The sequence below is a fragment of the Zalophus californianus genome, chromosome 3 (assembly GCF_009762305.2).
Source record: "Zalophus californianus isolate mZalCal1 chromosome 3, mZalCal1.pri.v2, whole genome shotgun sequence".
Classification (NCBI taxonomy): Eukaryota; Metazoa; Chordata; class Mammalia; order Carnivora; family Otariidae; genus Zalophus; species Zalophus californianus.
Window position 1 is genome coordinate 14,824,295 of NC_045597.1, and position 24,133 is coordinate 14,848,427.

Consider the following 24,133-nt stretch of genomic DNA (forward strand, 5'->3'; position numbering starts at 1 on the left):
GTGACTAGACATTACGAATCAAACCTTTTCAAATCTAATACTCCCTCTTCCCCCCAGTTAACACATTCTGTCCATCTAGATGTTATAGTCTAGTAATGTTGAAAAATCGTGTTGACTGTGATTCAAGGGGTAGTTGTGACATTCCTTATTCACCTTCTTTTCCCAGAATTGGTTTTGTGTTCATTGTTAACACAGATGATGAAGTTGATGGAGCGGATGACGTTGGCGTTGCTCTCTGGCGAGCTTTCAACTATATTGCAGAAGAACATGATGTATCACAGGCGTTTATTTCCATAGTACAAGTGAGTGCACTAGGTATAATTTCTTTAGACTGTACAGTGGGTTTTTCTGCATTATTGTAATTATTATCATTTATTATTTTTATCTTTCAAAGTTTATAAAAAACAATCATGGGGATTAATACAGACGATGAATGTGATTCTTGCAACTCCCAACTGAAATACATATTTTCCCCATTTTATAAATTAGGCAACTGACACTCTGCCAAAATAGATAGATGAATTTGCTTGAGTTCCTCCAGCTGCTAATGGAATTTAAATTGTATATTTAAGTTTAGAGGAAAACATACTCAGAGAAAATGATGAGTCAGGGAAGGATTCCTGAACCAGGTCTTGAAAAAATCATGAATAAAAAAGATTACTGCAAACTTAAATATTCTAAATGACAAGGTATGCAGACCCTTCCTAGAGAATTTCAGAGGAGAAGGAGATCACTTCATGACAGCAAATTAGGTAGAAATAGCAGGATGGGTACTGAATTTGACAAAGAGAATGTATAAAAAAAAAAGTTTGAAATTGGCAAGAACTTAAAGAACAATAAGAAATGGGAAGATTATTTCATAATCGAAGTTTTGAAACTATTATGGCCCATTTTGGAAACAGATGTATTAAAGAACTGTATTGTTATTAAGAAAGTCAGACCATAGCTGAAAAACTAGCTTTTGTTCATTTTAAAATTCATTGGTCTTTTCGCTTTCACCCACTATTATAACAAGGAATGGTTCTTCAAAGTGAGCGTGTGAAATTACCAAAGCCCTGTATACTCCCTGCCCTGCTTCCATAGCTCCTGGGAAAACCACTGAATACCTCATGAACTCAGTGTCCTGCCGCGCAGAAACTACCAGAGCCTCAGTGACTTGGGGATACACTTTGTTCTGTAAAATAGTGCTGTGGATTACGTGTCACTTTTGTATCTCAGGCTATTACTTTTATTAACTGATTGGTGTAAGAATTTATAAGGGGCTTAGACTGACATAGCTTTTATTGAAGTCTGGCCACCTTATTGTGAAAGGATCAGTATGATAGTCAAAACTAAGAAACTTGAAGACCTTTTGAAATTCTCCTTATCTAAGTTACCTTAATTCTCTCTATTGACTCTCTATTCTGGAAGCGCTTTGTATCAGACATAAATTTGCATGTGAATTCATACTTCACAATCACTGGCCTTTTGAATTATCTACTGTGATGTTTAGCGTAATACTGTAATATCTTGGAAGACCAAATTATACTTGAAACCATAGGTTTCCATACAGCGCAGCATGAAAGTATTAAATATGTGCTATAGCCTGCAAGTTGTACTAAGCAATTAGAGGAAAGAGAGGGAAAAATGTGTGAGGAAGGAATATTTATAGCATACTAGAATCCACCAGGGTCTGAAGTGTGCAAATGTTGGTGGTTATTTAGACTATGTATGCTTCAACCCTAAAATTTTTGTAGCCCATAGAAAACCAAAACATGATTGAGCTAACATCCTATTGGGAGTGTATTGTATTGTATCCTTCAGATGACTTAGCTTTACTAATTTAGAATAATTTGAGCAAAATCTAGTCTTTTAGTAAAATACGTGAATTATAAAATCTCTTTAATATTTTTTCATTTCAATGAACAAATTATTGTATCTAAGTTAGGTAATTTGAAAATATGGTATCAGGAGAAAGGAATGTAGTAGAAGATCAAAATTTATAAGTATATGAAAATTTTTGACATGTGATAGAGAATTATAGAGGAGGTACAGTATTTATATGGTAAAATAATCAGACTGTGTATCTCAGCTCTCCAGAGTGGCTATGCGAACTTACTAATTTAATTTTCTCTTCCTACCTTGCAAGATTGAGATTTAAAAAAATGTTGGGCGCCTGGGTAGCTCAGTCATTAAGCATCTGCCTTCAGCTCAGGTCATGATCCCAGGGTCCTGGGATCGAGCCCCACTTCAGGCTCCCTGTTCAGCGGGGGGGCCTGCTTCTCCCTCTCCCACTCCCCCTGCTTGTGTTCCCTCTCTCACTGTCTCTCTCTCTCTCTCTGTCACATAAATAAAATCTTAAAAAAAAAAAGATTTAAAAAAATGTATGTTATGTACTTGATGAATATTTGTTGAATGCATGTTTGAGAATGCAGAAGTACTTTAAGCCTTCAACATTTGTCTATGATGGGGTAATTGACAACAGATTAACCATCTCACAGTAAGCAAGTATAAAACTGGACAAAATACATGAAAGAAGTTGGTTTTCAAAAGTTGAACAAGAGCTAACATGAACTATGATCCTTGCAAAAAGATCGAAATAAAAATATTCACAGGTAGAGATGGAGAGAATTCTTGCTGCGTCAAAAGAAATACTAAAGGAAATCCTTCAGGCTGAGAGGAAGTGACACCAGATGGTAACTCACACTCACAGAAAGAAATGAAATGGTAGCTGTAAATAAAATGTAAATATATGGATACATACAAAAGGCTATAAGAATATATCCTATTGCATTTAAATTGCACAAGTTTAAATAAAACAAATTTTAACATAGATATAATACATATGACAGTAATTGTACAAAGGAACAGAGGATTAAATAGATCTATTTTGGAACTTAAAATTCAATATTTTGTCAACATAAAGTTAGCCTTCGGAGGGAGTAGATTGTAGTAAATTGGCACAACTGGATATCCACAAGCAAAATGATGAAACTGGATCCCTATCTTATACCATACACAAAGGTCAACTCAAAATGGATTAAAAAGTTGAAGACCTGAAACTGTTTCCTGAAAGAAAACACGGGGTAAGCTCCTTGACATTGATCTTAGTGATGATTTTTTTGGATTTGATGACAAAATCAAAGGCAACAAAAGCAAAAATAAACAGGGGATTTATATCAAAATAAAATGTGTCTGCACAGCAAAGGAAACCATCAATGCAATGAAATGGCAACTGTGGAACAGGAGAACATATTTGCAAACTACCTATTCAGTAAGGAGTTAATGTCCAAAATACATAAGGAATACATATAACTCAATAGCAAAAAAAAGTAACCCAATTAAAAAATGGGCAATAGATCTGAATGGACATTTTTCCAGAGAAGACCTACAGATGACCAGCAGGTATATGAAAAGGTGCTCAACTTGATTAATCATCAGGGAAATGCAAATCAAAACCGACAGTGAGCTGTCACCTCACACCTATAGGGGGGTTTGTTACCAGACAATCAAGATGACAAATGCTGGCACGCTGTAGAGAAAAGGGAACCCTCTGAGAATGTAACTGGTATAGCCATTATGGAAAACAATCTGGAGCTTCCTCAAGAAATTTAAAATAGGATGACAGTATGAACCAGCAACCCCATTTCAGCTGTTTCCAAAGGAAATGAAATAAACGAAATCAGTATCTCAAAGAGTTATCTGTACTCCCATGTTTACTGCAGCAGTATTCACAATCGCCAAGGTATGGAAATGACTTTGTATCCATCGGTGGATGGACAAAGAAAATGTGTGGTGTGTATGTATACATACCTCAGAATGTCATTCACCCTTTAAAAAGAAGGAAATCCTGCCATTTGTGACAACATGGATGAACCTGGAAAGCATAAGGCGAAGTGAAATATATCAGACAAAGAAGGATGAATACTGTATAATATCACGTGTATGTGGACTCTAAAAAGGCTGAACTCTTAGAAACAGTAGAAAAGTGATTGGTCAGGGGGGTGGGTGAAATGGGGAAATGTTGGTCAAAGGTACAAACTTCCGATTATGAGAGGAATAAGTTGGGTCACCTGGGTGCCTCAGTCGTTAAGCGTCTGCCTTTGGCTCAGATCATGGTCCCAGGGTCCTGGGATGGAGCCCCGCATCGAACTCCCTGCTCAGCGGGAAGCCTGCTTCTCCCTCTCCCACTCCCCCTGCTTGTGTTCCCTCTCTCGCTGTGTCTCTCTCTCTTGTCAAATAAATAAAATCTTAAAAAAAAAAAAAAAAAAGGAGTAAGCTCTGGAGATCTTATGTACAGCATGGGGACTGGTTGATAATGCTGTACTGTATAATTGAAATTTGCTAAGAGTAGAATTTTAATGTTCTCACCAAAAAAGGAAGAAAAATATGTGTGAGGTGCTGGATATATTAGTTAATTCAATGGTGGGAGTCCCCTCACACGGTGTGCATTTATCAAGCCATCGTGTTCTACACTTTAAATGTATTGCTGTGTTATTTGTCAGTTATGCCTTAATGAAGCTAAAAAAGAGAAAAATAAAATTTATATGAAGAAGACCCCAGATTGCTATTTTTGCTTACCAAGGTATGTAACAGTTTTAAAATTTGTAAAATGTATAAGAAGATTGAATCATTATATATCTAAGTGGCTTATGCTAGACATTCTAGCTGCCTGAGATAGCTTAAGAATATCTACTATTTGAAAATGACTAATTTGTAAGATGACTAATATCAGTAACTTTTCATATATAATTTTTGCCTTATTCAAGATCTCATTTTTTCTAATCCTTATTTATGTTTTACAGAAGGCTAAAATTTTTGCTTTTTGTTTTTTTAGTTACTAAGATCATAGCATGCTCGGCTTGATTATGAGGAGGAAACTTGCCTATAAATTGAGAAGCTTGTAAAATTAAACTGTGGGACCTAATTATAGACCTGAGCCTTTTCTTCAAGGAATAGGTCACTAGGTTTACAGTAAGAAAAGGAAAAGGTTATCATGAGGAATAGTGTGGGGCTTCCGTCAGGCCTCATATGAGGACTGTCTCTGGCAATAATGGGGGACTCAACATTCTTTTTTTTTTTTAAAAAACTTAATTGACATTTGAGAGAGAGAGAGAGAGAGAGAGAGAGTGTGTGTGTGTGTGTGTGTGTGTGTGCGCGCGCGCGTGTGCGTGCGCACAAGCAGAGGGAGAGGGAGAAGCAGCCTCCCTGCTGAGCAGGGAGTCCCTCCTGGGGCTCAATCCCAGGACCCTGGGATCATGACCTGAGCCAGAGGCAGATGTTTAACAAACTGAGCTACCCAGGCATCTTCAAAATAACATTCTACTGATGCAGGTTTCCCCCGCTTCTGAGTAGAGCATTCCTGTGAAACTTCTGTAACAAACCCAAATGGTGTAAAAAAGCAGTAATCTTCAGTTGATATGGAAAAAATTTTGAGCATTCTCCAGAACCAAAAAATAACCTCTTTTAGGCTTTTCTGACATCTTAGGACACATCTTGCTAATGATATGCACAGAATAAATTGAAAGAAAGCACAGATGTTCACAGACACGGTTCAAGCTCTGGATCCCGAGTTGTAGTTCCTGGGGAAGGAGGCTGGCGGGGCCAGTCACACTGCAAAACAAACACTAAATGCTATTTTCACTTTCTACCGTTTTTCATAAAAATGAAAATCCTCTTTGGATTTCTTTTGGTTAGTGAAAACAGATACTGATGTCACTCTCTTAAAAGAAAAGTAGCCTAACATGATCTTTTGAGAAGTGAGAGATACCTGTATATCAAAATGGTACTTGATGGTGTTTGTAAGTACAAGTTTCTTCTGCTTGGGAAGTTTTCCCCCAGAATGCCTTAATGCTAACTCAGTGTTCATATTTATGTCTCAGCTGAGGCATCTGCTCAGAGATGCCTTCTCTCCTGATGCAGAGCTGTCCCTTACCCCATGCCTAGCAGAGATCCTGGGGCATAGTAGAGGATCTATAATGAGGGAGAAATGAAGCAAGAAAATAAAGGAGCTACAGTTTATATCATGCCACTGTGCTTACAACATCTGAGTGGGGGGCAGGGAGAACGGAGGTACAGAGGAAACCTAGTTAAGGTCTTTACTGGAGAGCAATCAGGAATGAAAATAAAGCCTTTCTGAAATAAGCCATTTAAAATATTTTATATAGGGGTGCCTGGGTGGCTCAGTCAGTTGGGTGTCTGCCTTTGGTTCAGGTCATGATCCCGGGGTCCTGGGATTGGGCTCCATGTCTTTCCGGCTCCCTGCTCAACGAGGAGCCTGCTTCTCCCTCTGCCTGCCGCACCTCCCGCTTGTGCTCTCTGTCACTATCTCTGTCTCTCTCTCTCTCAAATAAGTAAATAAAATCTTTTAAAAATATATTTTACATATACCTTTTTAAATGAAAGGAGCTGGGACACCTTGGTGGCTCAGATGGTTAAGCATCTGCCTTCAGCTCAGGTCATGATCCCAGGGTCCTGGGATCGAGCCCCACATTGGAGACTCTGCTCAGCAGGTAGCCTGCTTCTCCCTCTCCCCCTGCTTGTGCTTTCTCTCTCTCAAGTGAATAAATAAAATCTTAAAGAAAAATAAAGGGAGCCATTATTTTGCCAGGAATCACAGTGTCTAGTTTGATCAAAATGGAACATAACATAAATTTGTTCTGGTATTTTGAAAGCTACAGAATATTCACAAAACCATTTTTATTGGGAGATGATCTATTGTGTGGTTAAAATGATTTATCTGTGTGGGTGGGGGACATGTTTATATATGTACATATGTGGTATACTTAGAACTTATAAAGTATAAAGTATATTTTTATTTTATATAAATCTGCACACTCAGGGAAAGAAAGAAAACTATTGCCATAAGATGAAAATTAATTATAAGATCTTTATTTCTACAGATGTACCAAAAAGTGAAGAATGACAATATGCTCACTGTAGACAATGTGAAGAGTGTTCTCCTAAATCTATTTCCAGATGCTAATATTTGGGATATTTTGGGAGTTCATTCTAAATATGATAATGACAGAAAGGTAAGTTGAAATGCAGATTTTCAAAAATATGATCCAAGAAACTTTCACTATAATCTCATGAATAAATGATCTCAATATAGTTAACTCATGATTTGGGTTTTAGACCCTCAGAAAGAAGGGAAATTTAACACCTCTGAATGATGCAAGTTGTATACGAGTACTCAAATTGCCATTATTAACCTTTCGAAAAGTATGAGACGAGAATTGTCAGGATTTACAGGATAGGAAACTTGAATGTAGACTCTTTTTTTAATTTGAGGCAGAGAGAGAGCACAAGTGGGGAGGAGGGTCAGAGGGAGAGGGAGAAGCAGACTCCCCGCTGAGCAGGGAGCCCGATGTGGGGCTCGATCCCAGGACCCCAAGATCATGACCTGAGCCAAAGGCAGACGCTTAACCTACGGAGCCACCCAGGTGCCCTGAATGTAGAATTTTAAAGAATGTAATTTGTACTTTCTTAAGAAGAAATGGAAAGCTGGCTTTTTAGATAAATGCTAGGACAAGAACCAAACTTGGGAAGATGGAGCATCACTGGGGCTGAATTTCTCATGCCCATACAGATTTCAAGTGTTTTAGATGGGTTCTTGCATTTTATAAGAGCTTTTAGACCGCAGATCTGGTCCTGTCTCCATGCTAACCATTGAAGGTCAGGATCATTGGCTTTGTAATGTCCCACCTGACTCAGCCCCTGTTTAACTCCTTAGTCTCACCTCTCATGACTCTTTTCCTTGCTCTTTTGTTCTTGCGCAGGGAGACTAGTTCAGGTTCCCGAGTGGGTTCCTACTTCTCACCAGAGGGCCTTCATGTGCTTTTTCCCACCATTGGTTCATGCACTCTGCCTCCCTTCTCTTCTAGCCTGTGTGTGCTTCTCTGTAGCTCCTGGCTTTAATGTTACTTTGGGGGAAAAGTAACACTTTGGGAAGAACTTCTGGGAAGCCTTTCCTAACCCTCCACCTGAGATTAAGTTGCTCGTGCTAACATCACATGCTAATACTGCACACTCCTGCATAATGCTGGTTACAGTGGGCTGTTCATTACCTACCTTCTCCCTGGACTGCATCCTCCCTGGGAGCAGGGATCATGTCTCCTGCTGGGTCTTGCAGGCCCAGGGCCCAGCGACTGGAACATAGTGTGTCGTCAGTAAACATCTCCTGAGTGACATGACTGAGGAGGCAGGGCCATCTGAGAACGAAGGTTATGTTGTAGGATGGAACTTCACGAGAGCAGTGAGGTTTTAGAAATTGCTGCTCTGGGGGCTAGGAAAGGCAGTATGGTGAAGCCATATATAAAAATGGCTATGATGCCAAATTACTGCTGGAGTTGCCTACCATAAATTTACAGGAGCATCAATCTCTTTCTTTTTAAAGAAAGTCCAAAATATCAGGCATATGAATGAAGGAAGATAGCTGGATAAAGTGCTGTGAGGCTGAAATGTTAGGAGCTGGATGTGGCATTGGCATAAGAAGCCCAAAGCCTGTGAGGAGACCTCTGGGGCATGTGTAGGCTGCTTAGAAACGGAAGCGAAGCCAGGAAGCCAGAGGTCTGGGGGTCCCAGTGCAATTGAAAAGCCAGTGTGGTAGGAATTAGGGATTATTTTTAGTTCTGTAAGAATGTTTTCCAAATGATAATTTCTAACCTGAGAATGAGTTTCATTGATATTTTTCATTACTATATTTTCATATGATGAAAAACAAAACTAAAAAGCAACCAAGATGAACTTTCTTTTGGGGCCAAAGTTGCATGGAGGCATCTCTTATAATAAAATAATCACAAGCTAAGGAAATTTAGAAAGAAAATTATTTTTTATGCGTACTCTTCAGGTACTCTTATGGGGAGAAGGAACACAAATTTCCTGTAGTGACTATATAAACTCATGGAATAGAAAAACAGTGAGTTTTTAAATATTAAGGATCCTATTTGCACAGGTTGAAAGCAAAAGGTTGCACCATTTGGGTTTTAATATCAGCTGATGGTGAGTGATAATGATAGGAGTCCTGGAAGTAATTCCATACTTAGACCTTACATGCTGTGCTTTTCTTTTTCTTTCTTCTTTTTTAATAGAAGTGGGCTCTTCTCTGCTTGCTACTCACTGGTAGAGCACAATTTCTATTCAGACTTTACTTTCCTTAGGGACTGACACTTGTGCAAGAATCGTATCTATTAAGCATGACCGATAGATGCATAATGGTGATACTAAGAACCACTTCTTATGGGAGAGTAAAAATTTTTTTCTGATTGATTTGCCCTTTTTTAAAATGAGTCTGATACTACTTACTGATTTTTTACTAAGTTGTGTGTGCTTTGTTTCTTAAGAACCCTTCTCTGGTTCAAATCAGTTATGGTATTTAAAGCCTTTTATAACACCTGTGTACCTGAGGCTGTTAAGTGCATTAAAATAAAATACATTCCTAAGAACAGCTGGCAAGAAATATTGAAGCTGTTTATTTCAGTGTAATATATTAAAAAGTTTAAAATATTATTCATAATCTAACTTGTATATGGAAAGAAATGGATTCATTTACTCGTGTCTGTTGTAGGTAAATATAACAGTAATGTCTGCTGTGATACAAGTGAATTTGAGATATTACAGAGCCAAAACATGATACTTATTATCAGATGCCATAAAAATGTCATCTGAATAACACCATGTTACCATCAAATATTGGAATTCACAACCCAATAGTATTGTTTCCCATTAATTGCCTTTCTTGCCTTTCATACCATATGTGGATATAAATGTCGTCTCCAGCTGGACTATACTTCAAGAAAAGGGGTCTTACTCTTTTGTATTCCTCCAGTTTTGTATTTGCAAGTCTTAAGTTTTAGATATATTTGCTGAGTTCCTGTTATAGTGACTGGGGCTTGAGCTCTCTTCTACCTCCCTACCTTCACTTGGTCTCTCCAAGTCCAGGGGCATTACTTAAAATATTTAAAAAATGTTGTGGCTTCAAGAGCAGCCAGTCGGAGAGTCAACCGGAAGCAGATCCCAGAGCTGGAGTGGAGTCTTTAGGCCCTTGTGCTGACGGTCACCCTGTAGTGGCTGAATCGTGTTGACCTTGAGGGTCTGGGAAAGAGGTCAAGGTGCTTCTCATGGGCGATCACCATCCCAGGACAGCAGCTATTTACCAACTGGTACAGATATATTTCAATACCTCAAGAAGTGGTAAAGCCTGTCCAGTGCAAACCAGCTGATTATCAGGTCTGTTTTTAACACATTTTGGTTAAGTGAATATTTAGTGTGTGTGACTTTTTAAATATTCCTTGCTTAGTAAATCAAATACTGTAGCAACTTGTTTTTTTTTTAACTTTAAGAATTACTTCATTTTTTATTACCCGTTTTCCATAGTATTCTTCTTTATTGCAAATGTATCCAGATAGTAGGTAGGACAGATAACCTATCCAGAAATTTTCTTACAAATAAACACAGCAATTAACAAACAAGCACCTTCTTCATTCACACCAGCCCCTAGAATGCTCTTCCGTAGCCATGCCCACTCTTTCTCTAAAGTGAACTGGTCATGTTTTGGACGAATGAATACAGCTTCCTTCCTTTCTGGGTCTGCCTTTGCCACTTCATTTTACAGGTCTCTGCTTTATCTCTGGTTTTGTGAGTACTATGCCTTTCCTATTTATTTATGATTTATTTCTGATTTTACTCCTCTCCCAGGTAAACATGCATGATAGAAAAAATACTTTAACTCTTTTATGGTTAAAAATCTTATGCTACATTTCCATCTTATTGGTAGTTGGACTGGATGATCCTTTTTCTTCCAAGTTTTGGAGGCTGTCTTTACTATCTCCTGTCTTCTAGTAGGCTACGGAGACCAGTGTTATCATTCTGATTTTAATTCCTTTGTCTTTCTGCTTTATTTAATTATGTATTTATCCAGTTTGAAAGCTTTTAGAATCTTTTCCTCCCTGGTGTTTGGAAATTTCATGACGGTATGTCTTTGTATTGATCCTCTTTCAATCAGTGTATTGGGTATTTGGTGAGCTCCTTCTACTGGAGATTTATGTCCATCAATTCTGGGAATTTCTTTATTTCTCTAATGTTTTCCTTCATTTTTTTCTGTCCTTTCTGAATCTTTTCAGTTGAGTCTCTGTTTGCTTTTTCTTCTTTTTGTATTCCTTTGTCCTTTTCATTCAATTTTTAAAAATTCTCTGGAGATCTTTCTTCTATTCCTCTTTTATAGCATTCAGTTTTTCTTTCATGGACACAATATATATATATATATATATATTTTTTTATCTAAGAGTGTTAATTTTGTGATGTGTTCTTCTCCCTGCATTACCTCTGCCCTCTACATCTTCCCTTTTTTTCTTCATTTTGATTTCTCTCTTTTGTGTTTGAAGCATTTGTCAAATGTCTTATGATATCTGGTTATCTTTCCACATGTCAGTATGAAACCCTAAAAAGCTGATGACAAATACATGATTCTTATGAGTTGGTGAGCCTCACTCGGGGAGCTGAGCTGACTTTCTCGATTAAAGCAGATTCTTCAAATAAGAATTATTTATTTTGCTCTTAGAAGGAGTACATGTGGCAGACGAGAGGGTGGAGAGGGTGCAGGTGTCGAAGGTGAGGGCACAAGATATGTGCGGGAACAGATGTGGTCACCGCCTGGGTGTGAAGGATGGGCACTCTCCTTTAATCTCCCGCCTGGTCTCCATCCCCTTTCTCCGCCTGCTGTCACCCAAGCTAGCCTTTGTGATTCAGTTTCTGCAGAGAGTAAGAAAAGCAGGACACTGTGGCTTTGCAGCGTTGAGAGACAACTACCCTGTGTGCAGACTCTCGGCCATTTGGGCACTCTGCTCTCATCCTCCCTCTGGGACACCGAATGTCTCCAGGGATGCTGAAAAATGTTCACGTTCTCTTCTGTCTAAACAGATGTGACTTCCCTTTTTACTTTGCTTACCTGCTTTTTATCTTTTCTCCTGTTTTTTCTTGAGCCTTGTGGGCTCATATTTTCTATTATTATATTCTCACTTCAGTGAAATGTGTGAGGAGAGGAGAGATGAGCACATGTGTGGATAAATCTACCATATTTAATCAGAAACCCACTTTTAAAGAGTTAAGTAGTGAAATGAGTATTTTTGTGGTGTTACTATTTTAAGGTGTCTGCAGTCATTGTCTACTAAAGTTACAAATTTTAAGGATCTTTGTAAAGATTAAGGATACTGAACACTCCTCAGAAATATTAAGTTCCGTTTTTTTTTAGTGTGTCAGTACACGCTTCCCCTTACAAAAATTCAACCCAGTAAGTTTTAAAGATCTAACTGGCTTTTTAAAATGATTCATGACTAGGACGGCATCCCGTCTAGCAAATAGAGGGATTCACTGAGGAGTTAAACCAAGTGGAAGGTTTTATCAGAGGGTGGGGCAGGAATGTTATTAGCAAAAGACAAACCCTAAGAGACTCTTAATCTCAGGAAACAAACTGAGTGTTTCTAGAGTGGTGGGGGGTGGGAGGGATGGGGTGGCTGGGTGATGGACACTGGGGAGGGTAAGTGCTATGGTGAGCGCTGTGAATTGTGTAAGACTGATGAATCACAGACCTATACCCCTGAAACAATACATTATATGTTAATAAAATAAATTTTAAAAAAAGGGATTGTTTTGGTCAAGGTGGCTTTCCCTTAGGGGAAAAGCAAGGGTCTTACCAGGCAGACTACCTCATCTTTCTTTGGGGGATGGAGAGGGCCCATGTGGTGGACTCATTGGTACTGATCTGATGGAAAAACTCCTGACTGATGGGTTAAGACTACATTTCTGAGGGAGACTGAAGCTGCAGTTAGATTAGGTATTAAGCCCCTGTTTAGGAACTCAGTCTAACAGGGCTAAAATTATAAAATTCAGTGTCATTGGCTTATTTGTGGTATTTAAATTGTAATTAAATTGTTGTACAATTAAATTGTAATTGTTGTAATTAAAGCTTTTGGAATGGACAGGTTGCCTAATTAGAAATCACAGAGTAAATCAGAAGAGGGCCTGTATTTCTAGCAGAGACCTCTTTCTTGGGTCTATACCCGTGTATGCAGCTAGCTACCTGGGGCTTGCCCGTAAGCATCTTAAAAGAATCCGAAACCAAGCCCATCATCTTCCTTGGGACCCCAAACATTTTTTTCTTCTTTATGCCCTATCCTAGAGGGTAGCATCGTCATTCACCCTGGCCACTGATGCTAGAAGTCTCATGCTCATCCTGCTTCTCTCATACCATCCCAAACAGTACGTTGTTAGGTTCTGTCCATCCTGCCAGCTGAACGTTTCAGAAACTTCCTCATTCTCCCCTTGCGCATTACCATGAATTTCTGTTTGGCCCTTGCTTTTTCTTTCCCACACTAGTGCAGGAGTCCCTCACCAACATTCCCAGGGCACACTCTCCCATGCCCTTCTTTCTCACCATTGCCACTGTGGTCTTTTTTAAAATAAGCAAATCTGATCATATTACTTACCATTATTTGCCCTTTTCCTAGATGGAACTGACCATGCCCTCCTTGGTAGCCCTGGATGCTCTATTCACACTTGTTTTTAATGTACCCATCTACATTAAAGGTTAGAATTTGCATTTTATTTATATGCATTCATAAGCCTAATATACCGTAAGTGCCCAATAATTGCAGAGATAATAGTGATTAAGGGTTCAGACTCTTGGTCAGAGAGCTCTAAGTACAAATTTTGTTTCTAAAATGTAGTAGCAACACAAGAAAAAAACAGGTGTTGGTGGGGATGCGGAGAAAGGGGAACCGTCCTACACTGTTGGTGGGAATGCAAGCTGGTGCAGCCACTCTGGAAAACTGTATGGAGGGTCCTCAAAAAGTTGAAAATAGAGCTACCATACGATCCAGCAATTGCATTACTGGGTATTTACCCCAAAGGATACAAAAATACTGATTGGAAGGAATACATGCACCCCAATGTTTATAGCAGTTTTATCAACAATAGCCATATTATGGAAAGAGCCCAAATGTTCATCGACTGAAGATGTGGTGTATATATATATATTTTATACACACACACACACACACACACACACACACACACACACACACACAATGGAATATTACTCAGCCATAAAAAAGAATGAAATCTTGCATTTGCAACAATGTGGATGGAGCTAGAGCAATTATGCTAAGTGAAGTAAGTCAGAGAAAGACAAATGCCATATGATTTCACATGTGGAATTTAAGAAACAAAACAGATGAAAATGGGAGTAGAAAAGAGGCAAACCAGGAAACAGACTCTCAACAGAACAAACAGGGTTGCTGGAGAGGAGGTGGGCAGGGGGATGGGTTAACTGGGTGATGGGCTTTAAGGAGGGCACTTGTGATGAGCACTGGGTGTTGTATGTAAGTGACAAATCACTAAATTCTACACCAGAAACTAATATTACAGTTAACTGTTACCTAACTAGAATTTAAATAAAAACAAAAATAAAAAAAATTTAAATAAAACGCAGTAGCTGGGTGGTGCTGGAGGTCATATGTCATCATCTGTGAAATGGATGTGATGGTAGTACTTAGCTTCACAGAATAATTGTGAGAATGTTGGCAATAATAATTATAATAATACATAGTTTTGAATAGCAAATGAATTGTTTAGTCACACTTTATCACTCACAAAATAAAATCCAGATGTTGAGCACCTTCAGGATCTGGTCTCTGCCCCTGTATCTGACCACACCCACATATGTAACTCTGCCCACTGTAGACACACAAAATTACTGGCCATTGCCTAAATATGCTGTATTCTCTCTTCTCCTCCATTCCTTGCTATGCTTTCTCACTTCACCTGGAATATCTTTTTCCACTTTATCTTCCTGGCAAATGTTTACTCATCCTTTAAGACTTTCCATGCCACTCCTTCCCAGAGGCTTCTCTGATCCCTTCCTCTCCTTACTCAAGCTTGGCTAGATGTTTCTTCTTGGCTCCCAGAGAATCGCGCGCATACATCTATTTTGTGTCTGTGTGAACCGCTTGAGGGCAGACTTTCAGCTCTGTATTCAGTGTCTAGCCTCATGCCGATGGCATGAATTCAGCAGATGTTTATTAAACAGGTGAATGCGGGATGAATGACTCTCTGATACAGGTAAATGGTGTTTTGGGTTTTTTTTTAAATGTTACACTCTATACAAGGGTCAGCAAATCCTGCCCGCCCACTGCCTGCCTTCACATACACAGTTTTCTTGGGACCTAGCGGTGGGTATGCATCCAGGTGTTGGGTATCACAGCTGGACGACAGGATCAGAAGTGCATCGTTGAGACAGAGTCTGGATGGCCTACAAAGTCTGAAATGGGTACTAGCTGTCCCTTTACAGAAAAAGCTACCTGATTCTTGCTTTATGTGGGTAAATTACTTTCCTTTAAAAAATGTTTGGAAAGGACAAGTGAAATCAGCAAAGTTCACATTTTTTTCTGTGGCATATAAAAATGTGGCAGTGTCTGTCCCTTGTTTTTCATATGCATTTCTTTTCCAGACAGCCATATTCAGTTTAACTCTCTGGCATTTTTGAATTAAATAGGAAGGAGCAAGCTTTTATAAGATGACTGGCCTGGGTCCTTTGCCTCAAGCCCTTTATAATGGAGAACCCTTTGAGCTCGAACAGCTGAATATTGAGGAGCTGGAAACAAGTGTTCTTCACAGAATGATGGATGCAACCATAAATTTACAGAAGGAAGTTTTCATGGTAGGTAAGCATTTATGAGAAAAATGCATGGTAAATGATGTCTAAAAGTGATTTTTTTGTATTAAAACATCTTTTCATGGCAAAAATTTCCATCCTGATCACTTAGCAGTGTCTTTAAAAGTAGTAATTAGTTAATTAAGTTTACCTGTGCATAACTGAATCAAAAACTGCTTTATTGGAAAGAAAATTCAAATTTTTACAGGCAAATTTGTTGTAAAATTTATTGTATGAATCCTAATTGCCTACATTATTTATTTATTATTTTAGATGAAGTAGTTGTTAAGTGTATTCTGTGCAAAACTTTAAAATATATACATATAAATTGCCTAGATTACCTAAGTAATATTTTTGTTGTTGTAGGGCACATTAAATGATCAAACAAATGTCATTGATTTCCTTATGGAAAAGAATAATGTTGTACCCCGTGTAAATCCTTTGATTTTGCACACAGAATGGCAGTACCTTAATTTAATATCCACATCAGGTAAAATAATCCTTCCATATACTTTCTACAAATGTTTATTGAGTTGTGAATGTTTTATTGGTTATTTAACATTTAATATGAAAATTTTCAGTAACTGCTGATGTTGAAGATTTCTCTACATTCTTTTTCTTGGATTCACAAGATAAGAGTGCTGTAATAGCAGAGAACATGTATTATTTAACCCAAGAAGGTAATAAGCATTTATTTTCCTGACTTTATTCCTAAAGTAGCAAAATTTGTGATTTTAGTAAAGTGGTTGCATAATGAATTTGTATGTTGCTATTTGACTAGGGGTCTGGTTTTTGAGAGAGTCTGTAGTTTGTTAGGATATAAGCATTGTGCTGAGAAACTGCCTTTGACCCTACTGGATCATATATGCACAGGGATTCATCTTGGTTTTTTGCCTTTTCTCAAAAGCAAGCTATTCCATTTTTCACCTTTTTAAGAAGGTGGTAAAACCCTTTCAGGACTGTGTTAACTGATACTTTATACTGCATGAGTAAGAGTATAATTCCCAGATCAGAGGAGAGTAGTTCCACACTCTGATTAAACAACATCTGGATTTTTGCTTATGTTGAGGATTATAACAGGAGGGGAGACCGATATAGGATTTAGCCTGGACAGGGGAGTCTGCAGTGGGTCCGTCCGCAAGTTTATTAGAGGACAGTGACTTATTCAGATAGACAAAGGTAGAGTTTGGTTGGTTTTGTTTCGTTTTGCTTTGTTTGACCATCTTTGCTTTAGAGAGAAAAATGAGAGCCGATACACGTAAGATAAGAGAAGGCTGCTTTTTATCTCAGGTTATAAAGCAGTCATCTAACAGTGAGAGTGATCTCAAGATAGGATGAACTGTGTAGTAAGGGGTATATTTTTATATATGAGAGTTTTAAACAGGGGCCACACAGCCAGTTTTTTAGAATGCTGTGGGGTCAAGTTTGGACCACATCGCTGCAGAATTATTTTCTAACAGATCCTTGATTTTATGTTCATAAAGTGGTCTGTCTCCAAGAAATCCAACAAATAATAAAATATAATGCAATTCTGTGTTATGGCAGAGTAAGGTCCTGACTATGTTTAGTGAAGAGAAAAGGAAACAGAAACAGGGAATAAAAAATAGGAGAAATCTATTTATCAGGTTCTGGGATGTATTTCGAAAATTGTCTCTGGATATCAGAGTAAGTTAGCCTATAATTAATGCCCTTTGTTAAATCTCTAACAATTTAAAAGAATATTAACTGAGAAATACCTACTTTCCTCTTTCTTGCAATTATGTAAATGTGTAAAATAATGGAGTTGTGAGAAATTTACTTAGCACTTCTGAAATATTTCTTAATTTACTATGATGGTAAAAGTGCTGGCGTTAAAGAGGCATTAAAATTCTTTACTTTTCTTCTTTGAAAAGAATGTACCACTACCGCCTTACTCTTAAGTTGCTTCAATGTGGACTCAATGTTAACCTTTTTGTTACAGTTTTTATATAATGTTGTATACATATTACTGAGTATGGTAGTAACTGTAAGCCTCACTTCTATTCAGGAGTAAGTTTTTGGTATAGCAGATTTTTTGCACTTGTTTTAAGTAGGTCATGTGATCAGAGGGACTAATTTTTCTATTTTTTATTTTGGTTTTAATGATGGCTAGAAAAGTGTTATTTCAGGTGACAGATGCTGAGCCTAGGTGAAATTAAACCCATTTAACTGACTTCAGAATTAAAAATTGTTTCTCTTTAAGTCTTCCAAATTTTCAAATTTTTCTGAAGAAAATAATTGTATTGCTGTTGATGGCACAAGGTGATGTGGATTAGACCAAGTTAATGATAGCCAGACATTTTAAAGTAAATGAATTGTAAGCTAATAAAATATTGCTGTTTTTAATATCTACTGATAGCTTTATTGTATCTAGTTTTACATATAGTGGGGTATAAGTGTCAGTTTAAAAAGAATGTAGCTGCAGCTGGAAGATAGTTTTGCTTGCCAACATTGAAAACATAATAAGCATAATACAATTTTTGTCTACTAATAAAAGTATTCCACAGATATGTCCCATAGGGACTATTCTTTCTTTTTGGCATCTGAGTTTCTATAAACCTATAGAACACTCTCCTAGTATTTTTATATGCATGTCAGTGTATGTGCATGTGTATATAATCTTTAGCAATATTTGCGTATTTTTAAAAATTAAGTTTAATATTTTAATACTTTTTAATGTATGTTGTTAACTAGAAATGTTCCCTGCTTTTGGTTTGATTTTTAAAAGAGGTAGTTTGACTAAACTATTTGAAACTTTCAGAGGATGATGTAATTTCTTCAGTTACTCTCTGGATTATTGCTGATTTTGACAAACCATCTGGGCGAAAACTACTGTTTAATGCATTAAAGTTCCTGGTGAGTATTTAGATAGTCTTACTACAAAAATTTTAATTTTTTGTTAATTCTGAGAAAGCCAAATGAAGAACATGCATTAAATCTTTATTCCCCTCCATAGTAATATTTTAAGTACCTCAAGTTGTTGCTAAGGAAACTTAAGACAGGAACTCCCCCTCAAAATTCCTGTGTTCAACTCTAATCTGCAGTGTGATGGTATTTGGAAGTGGGACCTTGAGGAGGTAATTAATTAGATCATGAGGTAGAGCCTTCATGAATCGGATTAGCGCCCTTGTAAGAAGAGGTCAGAGAGCCTTGCTCACTTTCTTTCCATCTTCTGTAGATACAAGGACAAATCAATAGTCTGTAACCCGGAAGAGGGTCCTCACCAGAATCTGACGAGGCTAGCACCTGATCTCAGGTTTCCAGTCTCCAGAACTGTAGGAAATTTCAGTTCTGTTGTTGCCACCCTGTTTGTGGTTACTTTGTTGTAGCAGCCAAAAGTAAGATTTGGCCGTTATAAATAGGCTATTAAATCAGAGTGAATGGTTCTAGACCCTACCATTACATCGATGACCCCAAATCTGCTTTTTACCAATAGCAATTCGTAATAGCAATTTTTCATCACATTATCAGGCAGCACTTTATTTCTCTATTTAAGAAAAAATTTATCTCACTGAAGAGTATTTTAAGCCTTTTAAATCAACCTTAATTTTTTTGTTATTAGAAGATTACAAACCAATATACTTCAGTAAGATACATTTCTATATAGAGCACATAGGTGGCTCAGTCAGTTAAGCGTCTGACTCTTGATTTCAGCTCAGGTCATGACCTAGGGTTCATGAGATTGAGTCCTGGTTGGGCTCTGTGCTGGGTGTGGAGCCTGTTTAAAATTCTCTCCCCCTCCCAAATGTCATTCTCTGTAAGAAAAACCAAGAAACTCTTACAACTTTCTCTGTTTCTATGGGAGCATAAAAATCTGTTTAGATTATAAACATCTAAGAAACATAAACCAAAATATTTTATGAAATTGTTTTGTATTAGCTAAGTGTAAATCTATTGCTGATAACAAATTACCCCATAACTTAGTGGCTTAAAACAACAAACATTTCTTTTTCCCAGTGTCTGGGGTTTAAAAATTCAGGAGTGACTCAGCTGAGTGAGTACAAAGCATGAGTACAAAGAAGTGGGGATTATTAGGGGCCATCTTGGAGGTGCTCTACCACATCAAAAATAGTTAATACATTTTAAACAAAATATAACATTAGGAGAATTTTCATGTCATGTTAGATAATCTCAGAACGCACTGTGGCCTTCTTTAAGTGGTCTTCAGACCAGCACATTCCAAAAAGGGGTGTTTGGGATCTGTGGAGTACGTCACTTCTTCCTTCTCTTTCTCAAGAATTTCTGGTGGCGTGTTCTTTGCGAAGCTGACAGACTGCCTTTTCCCAGTAGTTACAGTGGTGTACCACATTTCTCTGAGGATTTATTCATTTTTGTTCATTCTTTTTACATTCTGTTTTTTAGATTCTAGTTCTATGGATTTATCTTTAAACTCAGTGATTCTTCCTTCTGCCAACTCAAATGTGTTGAACCCCTCTGAATGAATTTTTCATTTCAGTTATTTTACTTTTCAACTCCAGAATTTCCATTTGGTTCTTTTTTATAATTTCTACCTCTTTGTTATTATTCTCCATGTAATAACTATTATTACCATACTCTCCTTTAATTCTTTAAACATGATTCCCTTTAATTCTTTGAACATATTTATATGTTTGTTAAGTCCATTATCTAAGGCCCCTCAAAGATAGTTTCTACTGCTTGGTATTTTTCCTTTGCATAAATCATACTCTACTGTTTAACTGCTTGTCTCATAATTTTTTATTGAAAACCAAACATTTTAGATAATACAGAGCACATATGGATACCAATATCACCTCATCCCCAGGGTTACCCGTTGTTTGATCATTCGTTTGTTTAGTGACGTGACTGAGCTAAGTCTGTTTCCCTCTCATTGTTTATCTCTGATGTTCTTGCTTAGACTTTTTTCCTTGTTTTTATCTTTTATCTTGGTTTCCTAGAGACTGCCTCTGAGTCAGCAAAAGCCAGTTATCGCTCAAAGTTTGTGCTTAAGTCCCCATAAGTGGTTAGGTGTTCACCCTTTACTGTTGGATGTGTACTTGACTTAAAGGCTACTTTCCCAGTTCAGGTATTTTATGATTTTGCCCCATATTCACCCATGGAATAGTGTCTTGGAATTTCTCTTTCTCATTGCTCCTGAGAAGATCCAACCTTTGGCATGAAGTCTTCCAGACTGCCCAGAATAGATTTAATAATTATTTTTAAACCTGCCTTCCTCGGAGTTGCCTGGTCAAAGTAGCTTTTTCTCTTTTTTTAAGGTTTTATTTATTTACTTCGGAGAGAGAGCAAGAGGGAGATCACGAACAGATGGGAAGGGTGTAGAGGGAGAAGCAGACTTCCCACTGAGCAGGGAGCCCGATGCGGGACTCGATCCCAGAACCCTGGGATCATGACCTGAGCCAAAGGCAGATGCTTAGCCAACTGAGCCACCCAGGCGCCCTCAGAGTAGCTTTTTATTCAGCAGTGTTTATTCAGGGAATGCCTTCAAGTGTGTCCCATGCCCCATTCTCATTTTCCTAAGTGGGGCCAGTGTAGAATATATACAGTTTTACAGACCCTTGGGGATGAGTGTGATCCCAGGACAGCTCTTTTCATCTGTCTCTCTCTCTGATTCTGTTAGACCTCGGGCAGCTCTATCATTCCAGTGAACATTTTCTTGCCTGGAGGACCATATAAGAATAGGCTCCAGATGGGGTTTCACCCACAGGCTGTAATTTGCTGACTCCTAATCTAGTTCATTAATTGAATTACTCAGTTCTGAGTTTCACTCTTTCCAGTATTATATTTTCAGCCTCTCTCATTTTCATTTCATTTTAGCCAGCTTGTTTTCAACTTCTGCCTTTATCTTACTGGGGCCTCTCCTTATGGCTCTCTGGGTCTGTTTTTTGGAGACCATATTTTCTTTCAAAACTACACAAAGTTCAAAAGACTGATGTAATGAACACTTACATACCTAACACCTAGATTCTATAAATTGTTAACATTTTGCCATATTTGCTTTATTTAATTATGTTTGTGGGGGGAAGGGCAGGAATGGTCTAGATAATTTTAAAGTAAGTTGTAGAAATCAGGGGCGCCTGGGTGGCTCAGTCATTGGGCATCTGCCTTCGGCTCAGGTCATGATCCCAGGGTTCTGGGATCAAGTCCTGCATCAGGCTCCCTGCTCGGCAGGAAGCCTGCTTCTCCCTCTCCCACTCCCCCTGCTTGTGTTCCCTCTCTCGCTGTGTCTCTCTCTCTGTCAAATAAATAAATGAAATCTTAAAAAAAAAAAAAGTTGTAGAAATCAGCATATATCATCCCTTAATACTTCAACATGAATTTTCCAAGAATTAGGATATTCTTCTATGTAACTGCAATACCACTCTCACATTGTTAGTACTAAGTCTTCATTAAATTGTTCCCACAAAGATGCCTTTTCTTTTTTCAAACCAGGACCCAAACATTTTTCCCACAATGCATTTCATTATTAAATTTCATTAGTTTCTTTTCTTGTAAAACAGTAACATCCACATTTTGTCTGGTGACTTTTTAAAGAGACCAAGCTAGTTGCTTTGTAGAAAAATCCCACATTCTGAATTTCACTGATTTTTTTTTTCTTGTAGTATTTTTAACTTGTTCTTTAGCCCTTATATCTCCTCTGTACTGGAAGTTATGTCTAAAGCTTAATTAGATTCAGCTTCAACATGTTCTGGCAAGAAGATTTCATGGCTGATGCTGTATTCTTCTTGCTCTGTTTGTAGAGTACCAAAATGAAAAAAAAATTCAAATGCCCAGCATCCGTAGAACGGATAAAATAGAGTATATTCATATCCTGGAATTCTGTACAGTCCTAAAAAATAAAGTACTACAGCCACACAAAACAATGTTGATAAATCTCACAATCAATATGTTAAGCGGAAACAGAGCAGGAAAGAATACACACTGTAGGATTATATTTATATGAAGTTCAAAATAGATTAAATGTTTAACAATGAAACTTAGGTGATAAACCAGAAAGAAGCAAGAATGATACAACCAATAAATAACAGGGTAGTGGTTGTTTCTAGAAAAGTGGGAAGGTGTAGTAACAGGCAGGGTATATGAGAGATGAGTTTGGGTTGCCTACAGTGCTCTGTTTCTCCACCTGAGTTATAGTTTTATGGGCTAATTTCATTGGGTTCTACACTTACGTTTTGTGTCTTGTTTTATATGTGTTATTTCACACACAAAAAGAGGTTAAACCACACTGCATTCTAAAACACTCTTTATACAAAGAGGTGAAGCTCTTAGAGTTACTATAATGGCTGTTTTTAGGCTATGTTAGTAGCTGCACATTCAGGACAGTCCACATAGAAAGATGTTGTGTGGTAAATCATCTACAGTGAAAGGTGCTGTGTGGTAAACTGAACAAACTTGATGAGAAAGAAAAAAATTCAGCTGTACAAAGATACACGAGATACTGATCTTTTTCACCTATAAATGTGTTTTGCAGAAAACAAGTGTTCATAGTCGGTTGGGGGTTATTTATAATCCTACTTCAAAAATAAATGAAGAGAACACAGCTATTTCTAGAGGAGTTTTGGCAGCTTTTCTTACACAGAAAAACAGCTTTTTGAGAAACTTTCTCAGGAAATTGGCAAGGGAAGAAACTGCTACAGCTATTTACTCCGGAGAAAAAATTAAAACATTTCTTACTGAGGTCAGTAGCTATTTGTTTGGAATAATAAGTATCTGTTGCATATTTAAGAAGTATAAGCCAGTGTTACCATGTTCCTGAAAAAAATCAATAAATAAGTATAATCAATTGGGCATAATAAACATTCCTTCATACAAGAAAAGATAAATATTAAATGATATGGCTTTGCGTCAAGGCTTTTAGCAAACCAAATATTACTACTACCACTTTGTGATCCTTGAAGTTGATGGCAATCTGGTTAGCACATGTACTTAAATGAAGAACGGGAGTTAAAGGATTATGTAAATAATACTCAGGTATTTCCCTGAAGGGATCCAGTATGAGGGAAATTCTAAAGATGGAAAATGATCCTCAAGAAGGAAGATTCATTAATCCTTTCAAAAATATTTTCTGATTGTCTGCCAGACGGTGGAGATACACTTGTGAACAAGGCAGATTTTATTGAGTCCCTGCTTTCGTGAAGCTTGCATGATAGTAGGAAAGAGAGACAAACTGAATGGTACTAGAACAATACAAAGAAAGAAGAGTGTAGACAGTTTGAGGGATGCTCTTTTAGCTGGAGCGGTCAAGGAAGGCATCTCTAAAGAGTTTACATTTAAGCAGAGGTCCGAAATGAGAAATGAAGCCATGGAAAATCTGCGAGAAGAATGTACCAGATTCAGGAGCACAGTAAGTCTAAGGGACTGCTACAGCGATCAGCTTTCCAGGTTTGAGGTATAGGCAGAAGATCATTATGAGCCAAATAGAGACAGTGACGTGGAGAGTACAAGGAGATG

At 37.7% G+C, this 24,133-nt stretch overlaps 1 protein-coding gene across 3 annotated transcripts in view; it reads left to right on the forward strand.

Moving 5' to 3' along the window:
- UGGT2 (UDP-glucose glycoprotein glucosyltransferase 2) overlaps positions 1-24,133 on the forward strand; it is a 170,348-nt gene that overhangs the window by 81,751 nt on the left and 64,464 nt on the right. For 2 of the 3 annotated variants that reach the window (XM_027588084.1, XM_027588086.1), the window contains 7 exons: positions 167-302; positions 6,882-7,013; positions 15,530-15,694; positions 16,055-16,178; positions 16,270-16,368; positions 18,468-18,562; positions 23,154-23,360. In XM_027588084.1, the coding sequence (XP_027443885.1) occupies positions 167-302; positions 6,882-7,013; positions 15,530-15,694; positions 16,055-16,178; positions 16,270-16,368; positions 18,468-18,562; positions 23,154-23,360 (958 nt within the window). The remainder of the gene's footprint in view (positions 1-166; positions 303-6,881; positions 7,014-15,529; positions 15,695-16,054; positions 16,179-16,269; positions 16,369-18,467; positions 18,563-23,153; positions 23,361-24,133) is intronic. The other variant, XM_027588085.1, reaches the window with a different exon arrangement.